This window comes from Solanum dulcamara, chromosome 7 (genome assembly GCF_947179165.1).
Source record: "Solanum dulcamara chromosome 7, daSolDulc1.2, whole genome shotgun sequence".
In the NCBI taxonomy this organism is placed as follows: Eukaryota; Viridiplantae; Streptophyta; class Magnoliopsida; order Solanales; family Solanaceae; genus Solanum; species Solanum dulcamara.
In genome coordinates, this window is record NC_077243.1 from 8640356 (window position 1) to 8659224 (window position 18869).

Here is an 18869-nt window from a genome sequence, read left to right on the forward strand (position 1 = left end):
TCGTTGGGTTTCATTTTTGAGTTTCCAATGGACAGGTTAGCTCAGGATTCCAATAGACAGATTAACTCAAACCTTGACAAATTGAAAAGGATTTGAGCACCCATGATTCAAATTGAGCTGAGCAATAAATTGATTTGATGGCAAAGGAATAGAATGACACTTCAAAAATTGGGTTACAAAAGCATTTGAATGCTTTCAAGAATCACTATTAACCGAAAAGATAAAAAATGTACATTAAATTACTGTTGAATGCAACGAGCATGTGCATTCGATTATGTCTAGTTTGTGAAGCTATCTTTAATATCATATTCTTATCTATCAAGAAAGAGCACATCAGGAGATCAGCTGAATTGGGTTCTTCCCAGCAACTTCCAAGTACCATGATTTCCATGCTTCCACATAATGTGCAAAGAGATCTTTCAGTGCTGAAACATAACAAACAAACCAGACTAGCTAGTAAGCTCAATTACATCAAATGAATTTAAGATAGAGAAATAATTTGTCTATACTACGTTGATAATATGTCAGCATAGATAAGATGTTGTGTCAAATAAACAGTAAATGCAATTTAAAGAAGTTAGTTTTACATTTTGTGCAAACGTTGATTTGGTTAAAGAACATACTAGACACGTCTATATCATCATATGGAGCAAATAATCAGAGTCCGCAGAGCAATTTGAGAATAGACCAGATATATAACACGATTGAATTGGCTTTCAGTGCATTAATAATCCATAATCTGGTAGATAACATTTACAAGAGCCTTCACTTGCTGCCAAAGTTAAAAGAGCAAAACACCCTATTTTGCAAGAGAAACTTAAGACTCTCAATGTGGCATTCCTAAGAAAAGGGGAAAGGACACTCAACATCCAAATTGAAAATGAAACTTAAGGGTTAAGTTCAGAAAAATTATAAAAGCTTCTTAACAAGAGTAGATCAGTAGACACTACTTTTTGTTTCTGATTTGGACTGCCTTCTAATATTTATAATACTCTGAATGATTATCAATTGAATCATACTAAATTTGAGAGCATAAAATTTCAAGAAAAATGAAACTCATCATACCTTGGTTATGATATTGAGGACGGTAACTGGAGGCTAGACTTTCCCAGTCATGAACCCGTTTCATTCTGTCAGTCTCAGAAACTTCAACTTGAGGTACGGTTGGAGGAGCAAATGGACCAAAGTGGTAACTTTTTTTGCTTGTTGTTAAACCAGGCTCCTGTTTAGGAATGTGAAAATCATTCTCCAGGTGCTCACATTTCACTTCAGTTAGCAATTGTTTCCTAGTTAGTTCATCTGATATGCCATCCATAGGTAGAGTAACTCTGCTCCTCTTGATGGTTGTGTTAGTAAGCTCAGTCCCAAATACCCTTTTCTTGGACTCGTTAGCACAAAGAGCATCAACTGATTTATCTTCTGATCTTTCTCTCTGCCCCAACCATCTAAATGCAGGTTTCCTCGTCTCTGGGTGATGGGTCTGCAAGTCATGCGTGCAGAACTATTTAGCAACTAGAATTTCTTATACAAAACCTAACCTAGACACGTTGAATTTTCATATATTTTATCTTCCTGATGAATAAACACACAGGGATAATTACCTTCTCAATAAATTTCATTGAAGACAAAACATTTGCAATATCATACAGCCTCCTAACTTTAGCTGCATTAATAAGAAAAAAGCAATGTTACTTGAAGAAGCATAGCTACACAGTGGTACTAAAAGAAACTACTAACAGTTTTGCATCTATCTATATTGGTAGTTCAGATTACTATAAAGCAAGAAAAAAGGTGTGGACTTTTTACTTCTTGTCATCGCAGGAGGCCTCCCATCTCCTAACAATATCTTTGCTGCCTCATCAAGGCAAATCATGTCAACCTGGATTGAATAACCACAAAGAGTTAGGATCTGTGGAAAGCAAATTGAGAAACAAGTTATACAATTGAAAGTTTTTGCTTACATTGGTGCAGAGGAAGAGCTTGACAAAATTCTGTGTAAGTAGTCCCAATGATTTTTCTCTCCTATTTTCTGTTAAAACATTGCCCATATCTCAGAAATTAGTCCCAAAGTAGCTGTATTTTTCACATCAGAATAATTGAATGGCAATTTACAAGTACCACTTGAAAGATGGGGAAAAAAGGAAGAAAATTTACCAGATTTAAGTGGCGCTGCAGAGTTGACACCAGAGTTGGAGCTTAGTTTATCAGTCTGGCTCGAAGCGATTAGGTTGGAATCTCTATCATCCTCATCATCATCTGAACCCTGATGTTAAATGGAGCAAAGGGAAATATATCATCTCGCTAGACATAAGGCTAAACCAAGCAATAATTAAGAACGAGAACCGCCAATTACTTACCTTGGCAGAGCTAGATCCATCAAATCCACTGCCATTCTCCTTTAAACCCTCTTCCTATCCAATTATTAATTGATGTGAGAAAAAAGCATAATTTACCCAGCCAAATTAAATGGCACTTAAAGAAGCCAAGATAAAAGTTTAAACTAGTGTGTTTACCTTCAACTGTTCCAAAGTCCTCGGAATTGCTCCAAACCCTTTCCATGAATACCTATTCTTAGCCTTCCTTGCAAGAACCTAAATTAACAACAACAAAAGAAAACAAGAACTATAAGATTTAAAAAGAAGAATAGAATCTTTTAATTCAAAAAACGAAAATTGATTAATAGATCTTACACCAATGCTTTCCAGTACATTCACAATATCATAGATCCGCCGTCTTTCAACCCCTATATAGAACCCCAAAACAAACCCATAAATACAATCCAAATCAGAACCAAAAAACAAACAATTAAGGATTCTATCAGTACCCAATCTCTGAGCAGCATCATCAAGCCCAATAGTTTCCACACCTTCCCGATTGTACAAGCTCAAGAAACTGCACCCAATTCACACAAACACGAAAAGAATCAACAAAACTTCAGATTCATACTCAAAACATCAAATGCATTAAGGGCAGAGAAAAACCACATACTTAGAACATAAAAGACCGAGAGATTTCTGTTTTCGACAATAAGTAGATCTAGATTCTTTCGAAGGATCTGAAGCTAACGCCATAGTCTCTTTTTTTTTTCTTCGACGAAACAAATTCAATTGTGTTTAACCAAGCTCTGCAGGAAGAGAGAAAAGTTTTGTGTTATATTGGAGAAGAAGGAGCCGTTAAGAAAGGGTTTGTTGAGTATGGCGGGGTGGAAATAAGCCATTGGAGGGTTTTTGAAAGTTTGAATTTCAGATTACACAGCGGGAATTTGAGTTTTCTTCTCTAGATGGCCGCGCCTGTGCACATTGAATTGACGATTTTAGCCTCGCTATTCCTCGTTGTCCGCGCGCTTATAGGAGGTTATATTTGGAAATTCGATGGGAACATGAGAAATGGGAAATCTGATGATGACACATGCATAATCACGTGGTTAGATTTGCTTTTTTGGCGTTGTATTGAGTAATAATTTAAAAGGAGCTACCTAAGGAATCATTTAATAAATTTCTGTTCTTTTTTTCTCCCTATTGAAGTGGTATTCTATTGAGGAAAAATATTTAAAAAGGTTGTTTGGGCGCCAAAGTGCTGAAAATTTGATTAATTTTGGTCACAAAATGAGTACAAGACACATTAGAAGAAAATATATCAACCACGATATGATTAACTTGAAACATTTCTTCTTTAAGATTTATTCATATTTGGATTAAACAATTTTACTAAATTTACAATTTTTGTTTGGAAGATCAAGTTCTCAAATAATGACATTCCTGGAATGAACATATTTACAAAAACAAACACATTAACAAATTTATTTTTATATTTGTATGCATAACTAGAAACCTATAAGTAGCGTAGGTAAAAGTTAGCTATAAATTTTAACGCTTCCTAGATAAGGAAGTAATACTTATTGCTACGAGATATTCTGTGATAGGGCTATATTGGTAAGACTTTTGCTACGAGATATTCTTTGATATGGCTATATTGGTAAACCCTTTGCTACAAAATATATGGTTTTATTTTTTTGCCAAACAAATCAACTTTGTAGCTACCTTTTATACTTGCCATAGAGAAATTTTATGTCTCGAAGATTTTAACAGATAACAAAAGGAAAAAGGCAAAGCTAGCAATAAAATAAGCAAACGATGTTGTACATTTTTTGAAAACTTTTTAAGCGGTCACATATTAAATCTTGAGACAGAATTAAAAACAACATCAAAGTCGTTCATCAACTTAGTGATTATGAACTTATATTGTTAAACTTAAAATTGCAAAGGTTCAATAAGAATTAGGGCGGAGGTAGAGTTATCGGTATGGGTCCATCCGAACCTGATAACTTCGATTTGAATCTTGTATGTGTTAAAAATGCACTAAATAAGTACAAACTATTGATTCCGAACACAATAAATCAAATTAATTTTGGTGAACTCCAAACTCAAAGCTATAAACTTCAAATGGCATTGTCCTTATTGTGTTGTGTATATATCAATAACAAGCAGTAGAGAATTATCCGGTAGAATAAAAAATGGGAACACTTTGTGATCGTTGAACGAAATTGTGCACCTCAATTTGCATAACTTGCAACTACACGTCTCAAAGTTTCTCCTCTGCAGAATCTTGATTAACACCATTTAGTACCCAGTTGAAGGTAAATTTTCGAGGAAGAATCCTCGGTCAATAATTTCCCAGCCAGTGGCCTGTAGCCTCTAGCAGAGTCTTCTTTACCCTCTTCTTCTTCTTGTCAGCAGCAGCTGCACCTGCTTCCTTTGGTAACTTCTTCTCTGCTGGGGCTTTTTCAGCTTCTTTCTCCTCTGTTGCTGCCGGTTTCTTCTCTGCTTTTGGTGCCATTGAAAGTAATATTTGGAATCACAAAACAGATTTTATTAAAAAGAAAATAGAAGACTTCCAGCTTGTGAATTGATGAGTTTGTGTTGGCTGTAAAGTACACGGTTTAAAAAAAAAAAAAGAGGGAACCACATCAGCCTATTGTCTACTAAGGGGTCGTTTGGTTGGGAACAAGTTATCTCGGAATAACTTATCCCATCACTATGGTATAAATGGTGGGATAAATAATTCAAGGACTTCCTAATACCTCCAACCAAACGCAAGATAAAGTAATCCTGCATTTTATCCTGGGATTATTATACCTTATACCACACACCAAACGACTCCTTAGGAAATAATGCTACTTGCTCATCACTGCAAATTTACATTCTACAGACAGGTTGGGTAGAAACACTCAGCTAAAAGAAAATTGTAAAATAAGTACCAAAGGTATCAGACCAAGAGAACTACTCCAAATAGAAATTGAATAAAATTGAATTAAAAATCTATTAATATGCATGAACTCTCTTATATCATGTTTTTACGGGCTGTAGTAGATGCAGTGGGAGCTATTATATTAGGAGCACCTGTTGGCTTCGAGTATGTTATCCTTAGTGTTTCTAGTATTTTATAATGATGCTGAAGACTGAAGCCTTAGTTGAGGTTGGATGGAAAAATAGATCTCATCTTTCCTGCACACATTGCATTATCATCAGGTGTTTTAAGTGCTCTCCGTATTTCACAAAAATGCCAAAGATTGACAATTCAAATGCTCTAATGAGTAGCTGTATATCTACAGCTAGATATATTTTAGTTGTTGAAAGTAATGATAACGGGAAAACGAAACTGCCGATCTCTGATCCAAGCACAACAATCCACTGATGCATAAATGGCGTACTTCATGACAGACTGAAACTAAAACGCAGCTCTCCCGTGGCAATACAGGCCAACAACCTTAGGTAAGACAGGGAACTGGCTTATCCCACACCTTATAGAAAATTAGAAAGAAATGGCCATTCCAAATAGATGAATTTATAAATGAATTTTAACTTGTATCGGCAACAATTTTGACTATTATAAAGTAATGGACTTGAATTGATGCAAGATAGTTGATGATCACGAAAAGAGGAGCTCAAGAACTTCTATCTTTTCGTAAAGGTATACCTCCTTCTTGTTTCAATCAAAGACTGAAATCACAGAAAAGGAATCCGAAAATGAGAGGAATTCAAAATTTCAGCACGTTCAGCAACTAGATTCTTTGGGATCAAGCAGTTGAAGAGAGAACATAATAAACTTGACATAGAATTAAATTTCCTAGTGAACAGTTTCCTCCCTTTTGTGGTGGGGGGGTGGTGTAAAAACAACATCATCAAAGTCGTTCATCAGCTTAGAAATTATGAACTCATATTCTTAAACGTAAAACAGCAAAGGTTCGATAAGATTTACGGGGGAGTTGCTTAGGGTATTAGACTTGGGGTGATTCAGTAAATGTACAACCCCACTTTATTTTCTAATCTCCATTTTTCCTTTATCAAGAATAAAGGAGGGAAAAAAGTACCTGTACACTTTGAGATGCACCTCCTTCAAGTCATGGGCCACAGTCAGAGCCTCCTGCTAAACAACACAATTCCTTTAAATGCCAAGTCTCTGTGCTCATGAGCTGTTATATAAAGATCATTGCGTGCTTTTCGAGTCATTTTCGTCTCAAATTCTTCACGTTCATCATACTTGTCCACATCTCACCACACTCCAAGATTGAATTTCATGAGAAGCGACAACATGCTCATGAGCTGCTGCATGAAGATAATGGCATGCCTTTTAAGTCATTTTCATCTCAAATTCTTCACTGCAAAATTGAATTTCGCGGCAAGTGACAAACCCATCTCCGAGTTAGACCTTTACTGTTTCATTAGGCTTCAAAAGAGCAGTCAGTTTGGTATCATACCTACCTGTTGTGCTCACAATTTAAAATGGCAAGGGACACGGACACATTTGCTTACCAACCTCAAAATCTCCTTTGCAAAATCTTGATTACCAGTAAGCAAAAGACCATTTAGGACCCGGTTGAAGGTAAATTTTCGAGGAAGAAATCCTCTGTCAACCATTTCTGTCAATAATTTCCCAGCCACTAACAAATCATCTGATTTTTTCCTCACAAACATTGCACTTATCAAGATATTGTATGTATCCAAATTAGGTAAACAATCCCCGTTACTCATCCTCTCAAATACCCTCAGGCTCTTCTCAATTTCCCCTTCATCACAATAGTATCGGATGACAACATTATAAGTCTGAACATTTGGTTCACACCCATCCTCTTTCATCTTATCCATATACTCCATAGCATTGTCCATTTTACTGACATGGCACAGTCCCCTGATAATGGCGTTATAAGTTGTGACATTCGGCAAATAACCTTTCCTCAACATCTCATTGAACACTAAAATAGCATTTTCCACACTATCTTTCTTACACATAACTTGTATCAGAGCATTATAAGTTGCAACAGAGGGAAGTATACCAGCCCCCACCATCTCATTGAACAACTTTTGAGCCTTCTCAACCTCACCCGCAACACCAAACCCGTGAACTAAAGTAGTGTAAGTCACAACATCAATATCACATTTCCTTTTCTTCATCTGCAAAAAGAATTCCCAAGCTTCCTTAATCTGTCCTGCTCTAAAGAACCCATTAAGCATAATATTATATGTGGTTATGGTCGGATTCAGACCTCTCTCCACCATTTCTTTCAAAATTTCTTGTGCTTTGGGTGTCCGCTTAATTAAACAAAACCCATTCGCAAGTGTATTATAACTAATTGTGTCAGCTTTGAACCTGCTCCTAAACATCTTGAACAGCTTAAGAGCCATCTCGGCCCGTTTTGATTTGCATAGCACGTCGAGAAATGCATTAAAAGAATTCAAATCCTGAGGGCAACCATGTTTATGCATAGACAGGAAAACATTCACAGCTTTGTCAGCTTTACCAGCGGAAACATACCTCTCAGTGATGATAGCGAATGTCTTCGGGTTCGGGCCGAGCCGCCGAGACTGCATTCGGGTCACGAGTTTCCACAGGGTTTTGTAATCGCGCATCCGAGCAGCGATGTCAATAGCATGGTCGAAGGCTGTAGCAGAGTGAGTATATGAACGGTGGTGATCGAGGAGGTTGAAAAATTGGAGGGCTTTCGGGCCGTGGTTCCATAGATGCTTTAGTACAGCTTGGACGAGGTCCGGTGTCCATTGCGTGAGGGTTTGAAGGGTATCTGATAATGATTCTGGGCTGGATTGAAGTATAAGGTTGGAGATTGCGGCGGGGTCCGGTGGTTTCTGTAACAGCGGAAGTGGTGGGGGAAGAGCGGCGAAGTGGCGGAAATAGAGAGAAATGGGACTTAGCGGTGATATGAGGGTTCGGTGCTGATTCAACATTTCACCGTTCTGCAGACTGGCGCTAAAGACTAATTACAAAGAATGTTTGCTAATAATTTGTATTTTACTAGTACCGTTTTAATTTTATTAATAATAAGTAAATATTTGGATAACCATAATTTTTAAAATAGATGGAATAATTTCTAAACTCATACATACTGTTGGTCTTGAAAAAACGCAGTAGGCTGGCAAAGTGTATAAATTTGTCATTCACTTTGTATAAACTGTATAAATGGCTGTTAATTATTATTTTATAATGTATCGTATTAAATCGGTTTTTATATAAAATAAAAATTTTAATTATTATCTAATGATAGATTTAAATGATATGATATAATAAAATTTAAATAATAATTCAAATAAATATTATATTTAGACTAACAATACAGTACAATCAATCAAACAAGGTGTAAATTACAAGAATGAAATTGAAAAAATGTAAAAATAACTAAAATATTAATATAACTATATAAAGAATGAAACTGAATTATTAAAATAACTAAAAAAAATAAAATGTAAAAATAACTAAATAATGAAAAAGGTAAATACACCTAAAATGTCAGCCATTTTTTTAAGACAAGGCACAAGTGGTGATTTTTTTCCAAGAAAGTCGTGGGAGTCCACAACCTGAAGGGTCGGAAACCCCAACGGAAAGCTGTTGATAGAATAAGGGTTGCTTTCAAATTTGAATTCAATAATATCAAGAGGCGAATTCGGTATGTGACTTCTTTGCTCGATTTCAGTTGCTTGACGTGCATTGTAAGACGCAAACCGTTATGTGTCTTGTGCTTTACTTCATTAGTTTAACGTTATTTACGATGCAAAGGAAAGAAACATGAGTCCCTGCATTGTTGCCCTTTTGCTTTAATTCTCAAATTATTTGCTCTTTCAAAAATTTTGATCAATTTTATTGTCCCTTCGACTCCGAACTCTCAATAACACACTTTACATAATATTAAGGGCAATTTGTTGATTTAAATTTAATGGTTTACCATTAAGGTTCTTATTGTTGAAATATTGCACATTTGAAATTACATGTCCATATATATATTATAAAAGTGTGTTCAAGTAGATGGGGTGAAAAAAAATAATTCCGTTGCATATATATAATACATATAATTGTATCATATCCAGGTGCACCGCATTATACAAAGTCAATCCTTAAGCTTGTCGAAATATTTTCTTTAGACAATCAAATTAACCTCTATTTTCAATTGAATATGATAGTTAAGTCAACGATATGAAATAATTTTTTTCTTTAACTATATATATTTATCTCAATAAGCCTTAAATAGAGGTGAAAATAAAATTTTATAACATGAGTGCACCAATTTAAAAAATGTTAGAATATTTCATTTAGACACTTGAATTAATGATTTTTTTAATTGAACAACTCAATTTTTAATGGTAGTTAAGTTAATCACACAAAATATTTCATTATCTTTTATTACATGCATTTGTCTTAAATCTTAATAAGTCGTAAAGGCGAATTTAGGATTTCTAAAAATGGCTGCACCACTTAAAAAAAATTAAGAGGGAGTTGATCTCTAGAGGTCAACAACTCAATGTTCAACCAAGTGCACCATTACTCTTATTGCAGCATTGGTGTTTACATTAGAGCAATTTTACAAAATATATGCATAAAATAATCAATTTTACGAAGAGACCATAGATTCACGTATCCCATACTTTTGCTTATAAATTTGCCTTCCATCGTAAAATTCAGAAAATTTCTACTTGAAGTGGATACGTATAATTAAAGAAAATAATTTATTTCATGTGATTAATTTAATTACTTAATAAATATAAAAAAACAGGTGCAAACATTTTCTGAAAATAAAGAGTGTTTAATTGTAAGATTTTATTATGAGTTAAGATATTCTATTGAAATTTGAGTGTCTAGTTTTACAAGGTTATTTGCGTGGAATTTAAGATTTTTTCCTTTATTTATTTCTTCAGCTACAAAACTTTATTTCGTTACTTGGATGCAATCAAGAATGGAGTACAAAATCATATTTCATCCAGCGCAGCAATAGCTACAAGTACAAAAATTTGAAAAAGCAGCTAACCCGCGCAGTTGTCTTCCACCTCTTCTCCGGCGGCTACCTAAATTCGTCCATTTTTTACCCCAATTTGCGTTCTAACTCCGGCGAGCCCTTCCTATCTTCTCCATCAATTGAATAGTTTGTATGTACAAGTTTTACTACTACACAGATCCATCGAATGGGTATTAATGAAAACTGCAGAAACGAGCTCCGAGCGGCCGTCCGTCAGCTCAGTGAGCGCTGTCTTTACTCCGCCTCAAAATGGTATATCTTCTTTCTCCAATATAAACCCTAAAATTTTCCCCTTTTTTTGAAATCTTAATTGGGATTTTCCATTGGGCACAGGGCGGCAGAACAGTTAGTGGGAATTGAGCAAGACCCAGCAAAGTACACCCCATCTCATACAAGATTCCAGCGTGGAAGCTCCAGCATACGCCGCCGGTTCCGCACAGCCACGGAAGCCGCTTTCACTTCCACCCCTGCTGCGGGAGTATCCCATGTCTCCACGCCGCCTATACTGGAGGATGACAACGAAGCCATTGACAGCGATTTTTACCTGCTCGCCAAGTCCTACTTTGATTGTCGGGAGTACCGGCGGGCAACCCACGTGCTCCGTGATCAGACTGGCAAGAAAGCCGTGTTTTTGCGCTGTTATGCCCTTTTCTTGGTTTGTCCTTGTCATCCTTTTTACTAACGTTACTTTATGTACTTGATTTTCTTTTCCTCCTCTTTCATGCTTATCTTTTTTGAGTGAAAGCATTTGCCTGGTGTTTGATTTGCTGTCAGCGCGCTGTTGAAGCACATTAATTAATAATGCCATTGGAGGGTGTATCAATGTTACTAGACCAAAAGCAATGACCTTTATCATTTTGTGAATCTGAATTATTATAACATCTAACATCTGGTACATCAATAAATGTTTATATGCCCAGGACTGGGACCAAATATATGACCTGTAGATGAATTATTAGCAGAGGGGAACTTCTAGATGGTTTTAAGTCAAGCATTGGCATCGGTGAAACTAATCTATGCATTGGTTGCTGATTTTATCAAAACTTGTTTAAGTCGTCACCTTTTAGTTAATACATCTTAAGTCATTCATACTACGTGCATGAGGAGATGGTGTGATCCATCTACGGTATCTCAATTGTGTCTTTCAACATATAAATATTCAATTACATTATCAAAGGTGCTAGAAGCTCAATCACGTTCCATATGTATTAAATTACTTAGCAAACAAGAGAAAGTCATTTTCATCAATAGGAGAAATCTTATGCCTTGTCTCAGTTCTCTAGGTATTCTGTTCTCGAAGATGCAGCTAAGTCTCCTATGTTTTGTTACTTAAGAGGGCAGGCAAAGAAATCAACTTTGCACCCAAGATAGATTCAGTATGCATAGCTAATAGCTTTAGGGAAATGGTGTCTTCTCATCATTGTATTTCTTTATTAGTTTCACTTTATTTTGCTTTATCATGTTCTTAAATAGCCAGGAATTGGTCACAACTTTCAGTGAGCAACTTTAAGGGTTATAATGAAGTTGTGCAGAGATAGCAAGAAACTAATGTATTCCCCTTTAGTATTCTGACAATGATTGTGCTTGTTGTCTTCTTCAAGGTAGCTTTATTCTTTATTTAATTGTATAATCTGGTCTTCCTCTATTCTGAATTGACCTTCCTTGCGTATCAGCAGAAGGGTTAAAGATTTCAATATGCATTTATGTCAAGACGTGTCGGATCTGCCAGTTAATTTTTTGTTTTATGAAACACGAAAAGGAAAAACTTTCGTGCAATATTAATTGTGCTTGAACTTTCTCCCATGGGAATTCAACACTTGAGATGAGACTTCTCTGCTTACAATTTTTTCTCACTTAATACTAAGTAACAATCTCAGTTCCATAGCTCACTCAAGCGCTCTATGCATTAGGGTGATTTCTGCTGTTAATATAAAACAAATAAAAGAGAATTATTTCTTAAAGTATATAGTGAAAGCATGCTAATGCAAGTTATAAATCCTCTAATCTATCATTGTTGTTGTTATTTATGATGTCTCTAAAAGACCAAATTCTTTATACATCTTTAATTTAAGGTACGTCAACTTTGCGTATTGCAAATCTTGAGTTATATGCCTTTTTTTCTCTGCCTTATTGAACAAATGTAAAAGTCGGTTGCCAGATAGTCTTTTTAATGACATGGTGTTTGGGTCAGCTTGTGTGTACTTCAATTATTCCATTCGTACCTGTTACTTGCACCAACACAAGTATCAGGTTACACTACCCTAAGTTGCTCGGACTTGGGGTGCGGGTGTCCGAGACGGATGCGAATTCGAGAGTCGGATTTGGATTCAGCAAAATCTAAATTTTAAGATACGGGGATACGAATCCGATTATGGATACATATGCGGGGATTCGGCTAAAAATATTCAATATTATAAAAATATAGTTATAAAGATAAAGATATTCTTCCCTTCAGAAAAGAAAAAGAAAGTCATTCAAGACCTTCCACCAATTTTCCTTACAGATTATTGCTATTGTCTACCATAAGTCGGAACATAACCGCTTGAATGTTTAGCATCTCTCTGTTTGGCTTGAAACATGAATCAACGAATATTGACCAAGAGGAAAAGTATCTTGGTCAAAGTATCTGATGGGGTTGACTGAATCCCACACATATCCCGCACCCGCACCCGTCTGATGTATCTGATATGGGTTGTCCATGGACTCTTGGTCAAAGTATCTGACGTGGGTTGACTGAATTCCACACGTATCCTGCACCCTCACCCGTCTCGTGTCGACACGGGTGCGGCAACAAAAATGAAGAGTCCGCGCAACTTAGACTCTACCCACCAAGACTTAAATCGATGGAAAGAAATACCTAGGTTTCTTTCTATCTCGTGTGGGATTTGAACCTAAGAACTCAATTCTCCCTCACTTTATTGACCACTAGGCCACATGTTTGGGCATAGAATGAAGTGTTTAAGCTTCCCTTAAGCAAATGGCAATGAAGATCCAAATAACAAAGAAAAAAGTGCAGATTTCCATCCACATGTTCTTAAGGTCTTTCCTATAAAGATCTTTGGTCTTTTGGGATCTTTTGGATCATGGTATTCATATCTTCACAAAATTTGGTTTTGGTTTCTTCATCTTGTCGTATTTATGAAAGTATATACACTCGTCACTGATTCTCTCCTTTCTATGTACTAATCTTAGAAGGATAATCTGATCACCATTTCTCTCTACTTCTACAACTTTATTCTTGCACCATGATTCTACTATAATCTTCTGTTTTAGATGATGTAATAGATTTCATTAAAGGCATGGTTTTACTATAATCTTCTCCACAATCTTAATCTTTATATAACCCACAATACCTTAATTTGAAAAGGAGCCTTGGAGTAACTGGTAAAGTTGCTGCCATGTGACCAGGAGGTCACGGGTTCAAGCCTTGGAAACAGCCTCTGGCAGAAATGCAAGGTAAGGCTGCGTACAATAGACCCTTGTGGTCGGGCCCTTCTCCGGACCCTGCGCATAGCAGGAGCTTTAGTGCACCGGGCTGCCCTTTTTTACCTTAATTTGTAACTTCCTTTTACTAATTAGTCTCTTGTATACACAACAGTGTTAACTCTCTTTCTCTTTAAGGTGATTATTAATTATAGAGTTTCTCATCAACACCTTTGTACTACAACTACCTACTCGAATCTCTCAGGATAGCTTCTTTATCCATTCGTCAAATAAGATATGGGAACTCTTTTATATCTAGTGACTTGCATTACTTACATGTGTTGATGTGGTAGACTAAATTAAGAACATGTGCTCATAATGTGGGAACTCTTGCTTAGACGCTATTGCACTTTGCTCACAATGTCCCTGGCTTATTCAAATCATAACTCAGGTGCTAATGTAGCATGTTTCCAGGTGGGAACGTCCCAACGAATTCAGTATTTAGAGGAATATTAATAATTAGAATGTTCTTACGCTGGCCGTCAACTATCAGTAACCTTCACCCTTTTCTGTGCTGTCTCTTCAAGAAGTGACTGTTAAGCTTTCGGGTGCTATCTTGTTGTATGTTTACCTGGAGTTTACACACGACTTTTCCTTTGTCTTCTTCTCTTATTCCTCTGGCTTATGTTCGAGGATGAAATTGAGGTGCTGGAGCTTTCCTCTTCTTCTTCCCCCACCTATTTTGTGGGTGGGTGGTGGTGTTCCTTAGCTTTACTTCAGTCAGTCCTATCTTTGGAACTGTTGATTTTTTCCCTATCGCTTAGTTAGACTTATAATTCACTGTAAACTATTTTGGCATGGACCATATCACTCTCCATTGAGATTCTCATGTTGCTAAAATAGTGGGTTTTTCAATGTACAAGGAAGTGTAGAAATGAATCATAAACCAAAAGAAGAGAATACATATAAGAATAGTGTAAGCACATTGAATTTATTTTTTTGGTTATATTAGTACGTCACTCCTTGCATGACATTTTATTATCTACATTTTGTTCGTTTCCTGAATGATTGACCTTCTCTTTTTTATTCTTTCTTTTTGATAAGGAGATGGCTGACCTTCTCATAAAGTGTACCATCCAGGAATGAAATTAGTGCAACGTATTCTTTCAATAAAATAACATCTGAATGAACTTCCAACTGATCAAACCCGTGTCATAGGACCTAAAGCAAAGGGGAGCAATTTTATGACACACTTTTGATTCAGATCATAAACTAACTTGGGCTTTTTTCCTAGAATTCCATCTCTAACCAAACTTGGTCACATGCAATGGACAAAGGGAGAGCCATGATTGGTTCTTGTTGTCTGCATTAGCGGAGAGAAAAGGATATACAGGCATCAGATCTTTTTTCTTCTTGGTTCTCAGTTTGTAGCTTTCCTGATAAGCACCTTCCTAATTTTGTTGTTCACTTTTTTCCTCTAAAATGTCATTGAAGGAGAATATATATATGAGAAATTTTAGCTCCTTTTTTGTCCTCAAACAAACAAATCTTACATATACTTCCATAAAAGCAAATATAAAGTCAGCCAGCTTTATATCATATGTTAATATTAAACTGTACCTAATATACATGGTGATAGATACTTACGATGCTTCTTTATTGTTTCTTAAGGCCGGTGAAAAGCGAAAAGAAGAAGAGATGATAGAACTCGAGGGACCCTTAGGCAAGAGCGATGTTGTGAACCATGAACTGGTTTCTATTGAGCGGGAGTTGTCTGCACTTCGAAAAAATGGAAGTATTGATTCCTTTGGCCTTTACTTGTATGGTCTTGTTCTTAAGCAGAAAGGCAGTGACAATCTTGCTAGGACAGTTCTTGTTGAGTCAGTAAATAGCTACCCGTGGAACTGGAGTGCTTGGTCTGAGCTGCAGTCATTGTGCACCACAGCTGAGACATTGAACAGTTTAAAACTTAATAACCACTGGATGAAAGACTTCTTTCTAGCTAATGCTTACCAAGAGCTTCGTATGCACAGTGAGTCATTGGTGAAATATGAAAATTTGCAAGGGACTTTCAGTTTTAGCAATTACATCCAGGCCCAGATTGCTAAAGCTCAGTACAGTCTTAGAGAATTTGAACAAGTAGAAGTTATATTTGAAGGACTTCTAAGAAACGATCCTTACAGGATTGAAGACATGGATATGTATTCCAATGTGCTATATGCAAAGGAATGTTTTTCAGCCTTAAGTTATCTTGCACATAGGGTATTTTTGACGGATAAATACAGGCCAGAGTCTTGTTGCATTATTGGGAACTATTACAGTCTGAAGGGGCAGCATGAGAAATCTGTAATGTATTTTCGGAGGGCTCTTAAATTGAATAAAAACTATTTATCAGCTTGGACACTTATGGGTCATGAGTATGTAGAGATGAAAAACACTCCAGCAGCAGTTGATGCCTATAGGCGGGCTGTGGACATAAATCCATGTGATTATCGAGCCTGGTATGGACTAGGACAAGCATATGAGATGATGGGGATGCCATTTTATGCTCTTCATTATTTTAAAAAGTCAGTGTTCTTGCAGCCAAGTGATTCTCGATTATGGATTGCAATGGCCCAGTGTTTTGAAACAGAACAGCTTCATATGCTTGAGGAGGCAATCAAATGTTACAGAAGGGCTGCAAATTGTAATGACAGAGAAGCAATTGCACTTCACCAGCTAGCAAAACTGCACGCTGAACTGGGTCGTTCCGAAGAGGCAGCATTTTACTACAAGAAAGATTTGGAGATTATGGAAGCTGAAGAACGGGAAGGTCCTAACCTAGTTGAAGCTTTAATGTTTCTTGCAAGATATTATAAAGCTCAAAAGAGATTTGAAGATGCAGAGGTTTATTGCACCCGCCTTCTAGATTATTCTGGCCCAGTAAGTTTTACCTCCTCTTATTAAGTAATTAAAAAGTCAATTGCTCAATGATAAGTTAAAAATTCTCTCTTAATCATATTCTCAAAAACAACTCTTGAGCAGCTTCCCTCACTTTGTTTGGTCGTTAATGCAGGAGAAGGAAACGGCAAAGAGTCTACTTAGAGGAATAAGATATGAAATGGATGTTGAGCATCTTCCACCATGATAAATTTCTTTCTCCTTCACAAACCTGTGTATGAATTCGGAGGCACCAACTGAACATACAACTAAGAAACTTGGACAGTTCAGTGAAACAGCCAAAAAGTTGAGAATCTAAGCAAGCAGACAGTTGGCATCCTCGTTAAATGTAATCTTGTTATCTTGTTGATTTCACGATCAAAAAAATGCCTGTGCTATGAGATATTTCCCCTTGTTTGGAATGCCAGGGAAAGAACTTAGGTGCAAAAGAATGCAGATATAGTAATGTATCTTAGTTTCTCATATTACATATGGTTCTGTTTTCCAGATTATTTCAAGGACTACCGCGTTGGCTGCATTTTATAAAATTGTTGGTAGCTTCTCCTCCAACGTGATACACATTGCATGTTACTGTTTGTTTAGAGTATTAGCACCTTGAGTTTCATTCAGAAAAAAAAATTGAACACATGACATATAAGTCTCAAAACAAACTGTCACAGACGAACATACTTTACGCACACATCGATACTGCAATTCCTCCAGCACAACAGATTAGCGTCACGGTCACATTACATTACAAATCACCATGATAAGGGTGAAATTTGATAACTTTATTCTAACCCAGTTACATGCGATTAATTCTTTTGAGGGTCACTGAAGAACCTATTAAGGTTGGGGAAAATTTCTGGTGGCCTACTACGAGCAAACTTTCTGACAGCATGTTCAGCATATTTTTCTCCCTCTTCAAAGTTCTCCAGGATGCCAGCAGCTCTTTTCTCCTTGTTTACCCTGTCCCATGTTTATTGAACGAAAAAAAAGAGAGTAAGTTTTTGTTTAGTGTCAAAAATAGGATATATATATTCAATACGTTGTTGAAACAAGTCTGTTATTATGTACTGCGAGTACTACTTAAAACAATTTTGTAGTATTCTGAAGTGAAGAAATGACACAAATGTAGATGAAGGGAGGGAGTACATCTTTTATTTGCTTGTTCTTTAGACTGTTATAATGGGGGTAAGGGGAACCTGTTCCCTCATAAGCAGCCTCTGTGTAATTTAACAGACAGATCATCTGTCTTAGAGCAACAAACTTCTTAGCAAAAAACTGGATGCTAAGATGATTATGAATAACAAATACAACTAGAAGGGTGCGGTGAAGGGCGGCATGTGAAATAGACAACCTACCCAAATACAAGAGTAACAAGAATCACAACATTCTAGTCCTACTAAGTAAGCTCGGGCAGTTGCCCGTGAATGTAGCCAAGTAGTCAGGGATAGAAGAGAATCTAAAAGGTAACAAGCAGGGAGAGAAAAAAGGAGAACTATAAATCCTTTTTGATTAGTAGTAATATACATGAATAGAAAGATAGATTCATCCATCAATCCTATCAGATTTAAATTTTTGATATCTAAAGAAAAACTCCACCTGTGATTCAAAGATGTGCACTCAAACCCCCGCTCATGAAACAAGAGGGTCCGAAGTAGCCGAATCACTGGATTGATCGGGTCGGGTACTCAAAAAGTGCCTACTACTATACGACCACTAATTTGAAAGGAATTGACCAAAAGAACAGCAATATGCTCATATTTCCAGCTAGAAACTAGTACTACTAATTTAGGCTACTAAGAAAAAACAGAAATTAAGCATGAATAGATCGAACCTGACTTCAGGGTTGATACGCATATTACGAACCAACTGAAATCCACAGATTCCGATGGCAACTCCAACGGCAGCAAACAGTGGATATACCTACTCCAATCATTCATTTTGCATCCATCAACCTTAGAAATTTCTAAAAAAAAAAATAGATAGTAGAGTGCAAGGATAGAAGATACCTCGGGCCTGAGCCAGCGATTAGTAGCCATGGAACAACAAGCTTTTTGATTACAGAGGATAGAGATGAGATGAAGATTGAGGAGTTGTACAATAATGGGAGCAATAAACTACTTTATCTTGTTTGAGAAATTGGAGGAGAAAAAATAAATGAATATTTTTTATTTTGGAGAAGATGATGTTGATTGGATGATAGGTCTGACAATTATCATTGCCC

The 18869-nt window shown here is 36.5% G+C and overlaps 4 protein-coding genes across 5 annotated transcripts; 1 reads left to right on the top strand and 3 right to left on the bottom strand.

Annotated features, from left to right (window-relative positions):
* Positions 1-168: 168 nt before the first annotated feature.
* LOC129895093 (E2F transcription factor-like E2FE) lies at positions 169-3306 on the bottom strand. The gene is made up of 11 exons (XM_055970736.1): positions 2989-3306; positions 2825-2892; positions 2691-2743; positions 2514-2591; positions 2358-2411; positions 2155-2263; positions 1962-2029; positions 1807-1879; positions 1602-1663; positions 1066-1480; positions 169-425 (listed from the first exon to the last, which is right to left on the bottom strand). The coding sequence occupies exons 1-11, from the start codon at positions 3069-3071 to the stop codon at positions 334-336; spliced, it is 1155 nt and encodes a 384-aa protein (XP_055826711.1). The 5' UTR covers positions 3072-3306; the 3' UTR covers positions 169-333.
* Positions 3307-4423: 1117 nt separating this feature from the next.
* On the bottom strand, positions 4424-8276 carry LOC129896176 (pentatricopeptide repeat-containing protein At1g74900, mitochondrial). 2 transcript variants are annotated; one of them, XM_055972014.1, is made up of 2 exons: positions 6371-8276; positions 4424-4820 (listed from the first exon to the last, which is right to left on the bottom strand). In XM_055972014.1, exon 1 carries the CDS (start codon positions 8238-8240, stop codon positions 6771-6773), a length of 1470 nt encoding a protein of 489 aa, XP_055827989.1. In that variant the 5' UTR covers positions 8241-8276; the 3' UTR covers positions 4424-4820; positions 6371-6770. The 2 variants fall into 2 exon arrangements, with proteins under 2 accessions (XP_055827989.1, XP_055827990.1); XM_055972015.1 differs by having other exon boundaries at positions 4424-4823.
* A 1900-nt stretch (positions 8277-10176) lies between these two features.
* LOC129893927 (anaphase-promoting complex subunit 8) lies at positions 10177-17125 on the top strand. The gene is made up of 4 exons (XM_055969370.1): positions 10177-10549; positions 10631-10952; positions 15392-16642; positions 16776-17125. The coding sequence occupies exons 1-4, from the start codon at positions 10464-10466 to the stop codon at positions 16845-16847; spliced, it is 1731 nt and encodes a 576-aa protein (XP_055825345.1). The 5' UTR covers positions 10177-10463; the 3' UTR covers positions 16848-17125.
* Positions 17126-17294: 169 nt separating this feature from the next.
* Positions 17295-18805, bottom strand: LOC129893928 (uncharacterized). Its single transcript, XM_055969371.1, has 3 exons — positions 18655-18805; positions 18480-18568; positions 17295-17608 (listed from the first exon to the last, which is right to left on the bottom strand). Exons 1-3 carry the CDS (start codon positions 18682-18684, stop codon positions 17455-17457), a joined length of 273 nt encoding a protein of 90 aa, XP_055825346.1. The 5' UTR covers positions 18685-18805; the 3' UTR covers positions 17295-17454.
* Between the last annotated feature and the right edge of the window lie 64 nt (positions 18806-18869).

Bases quoted from the DNA above. Each gene is read 5' to 3' on its own strand.
- LOC129895093 (XM_055970736.1), bottom strand. From the start codon at position 3,071: ATGGCGTTAGCTTCAGATCCTTCGAAAGAATCTAGATCTACTTATTGT. The intron at 2,592-2,690 runs GTAAGATCTATT...TTGTTAATTTAG, and splicing joins ATGTACTGGAAAGCATTGGT to GTTCTTGCAAGGAAGGCTAA. The intron at 2,264-2,357 runs GTAAGTAATTGG...ATTTAACATCAG, and splicing joins ATGGATCTAGCTCTGCCAAG to GGTTCAGATGATGATGAGGA.
- LOC129896176 (XM_055972014.1), bottom strand. From the start codon at position 8,240: ATGTTGAATCAGCACCGAACCCTCATATCACCGCTAAGTCCCATTTCT.
- LOC129893927 (XM_055969370.1), top strand. From the start codon at position 10,464: ATGGGTATTAATGAAAACTGCAGAAACGAGCTCCGAGCGGCCGTCCGT. The intron at 10,550-10,630 runs GTATATCTTCTT...CATTGGGCACAG, and splicing joins CTTTACTCCGCCTCAAAATG to GGCGGCAGAACAGTTAGTGG. The intron at 10,953-15,391 runs GTTTGTCCTTGT...TTGTTTCTTAAG, and splicing joins GCTGTTATGCCCTTTTCTTG to GCCGGTGAAAAGCGAAAAGA.
- LOC129893928 (XM_055969371.1), bottom strand. From the start codon at position 18,684: ATGGCTACTAATCGCTGGCTCAGGCCCGAG. The intron at 18,569-18,654 runs GTATCTTCTATC...TGATTGGAGTAG, and splicing joins ATCGCTGGCTCAGGCCCGAG to GTATATCCACTGTTTGCTGC. The intron at 17,609-18,479 runs GTTCGATCTATT...AACATGGGACAG, and splicing joins CGTATCAACCCTGAAGTCAG to GGTAAACAAGGAGAAAAGAG.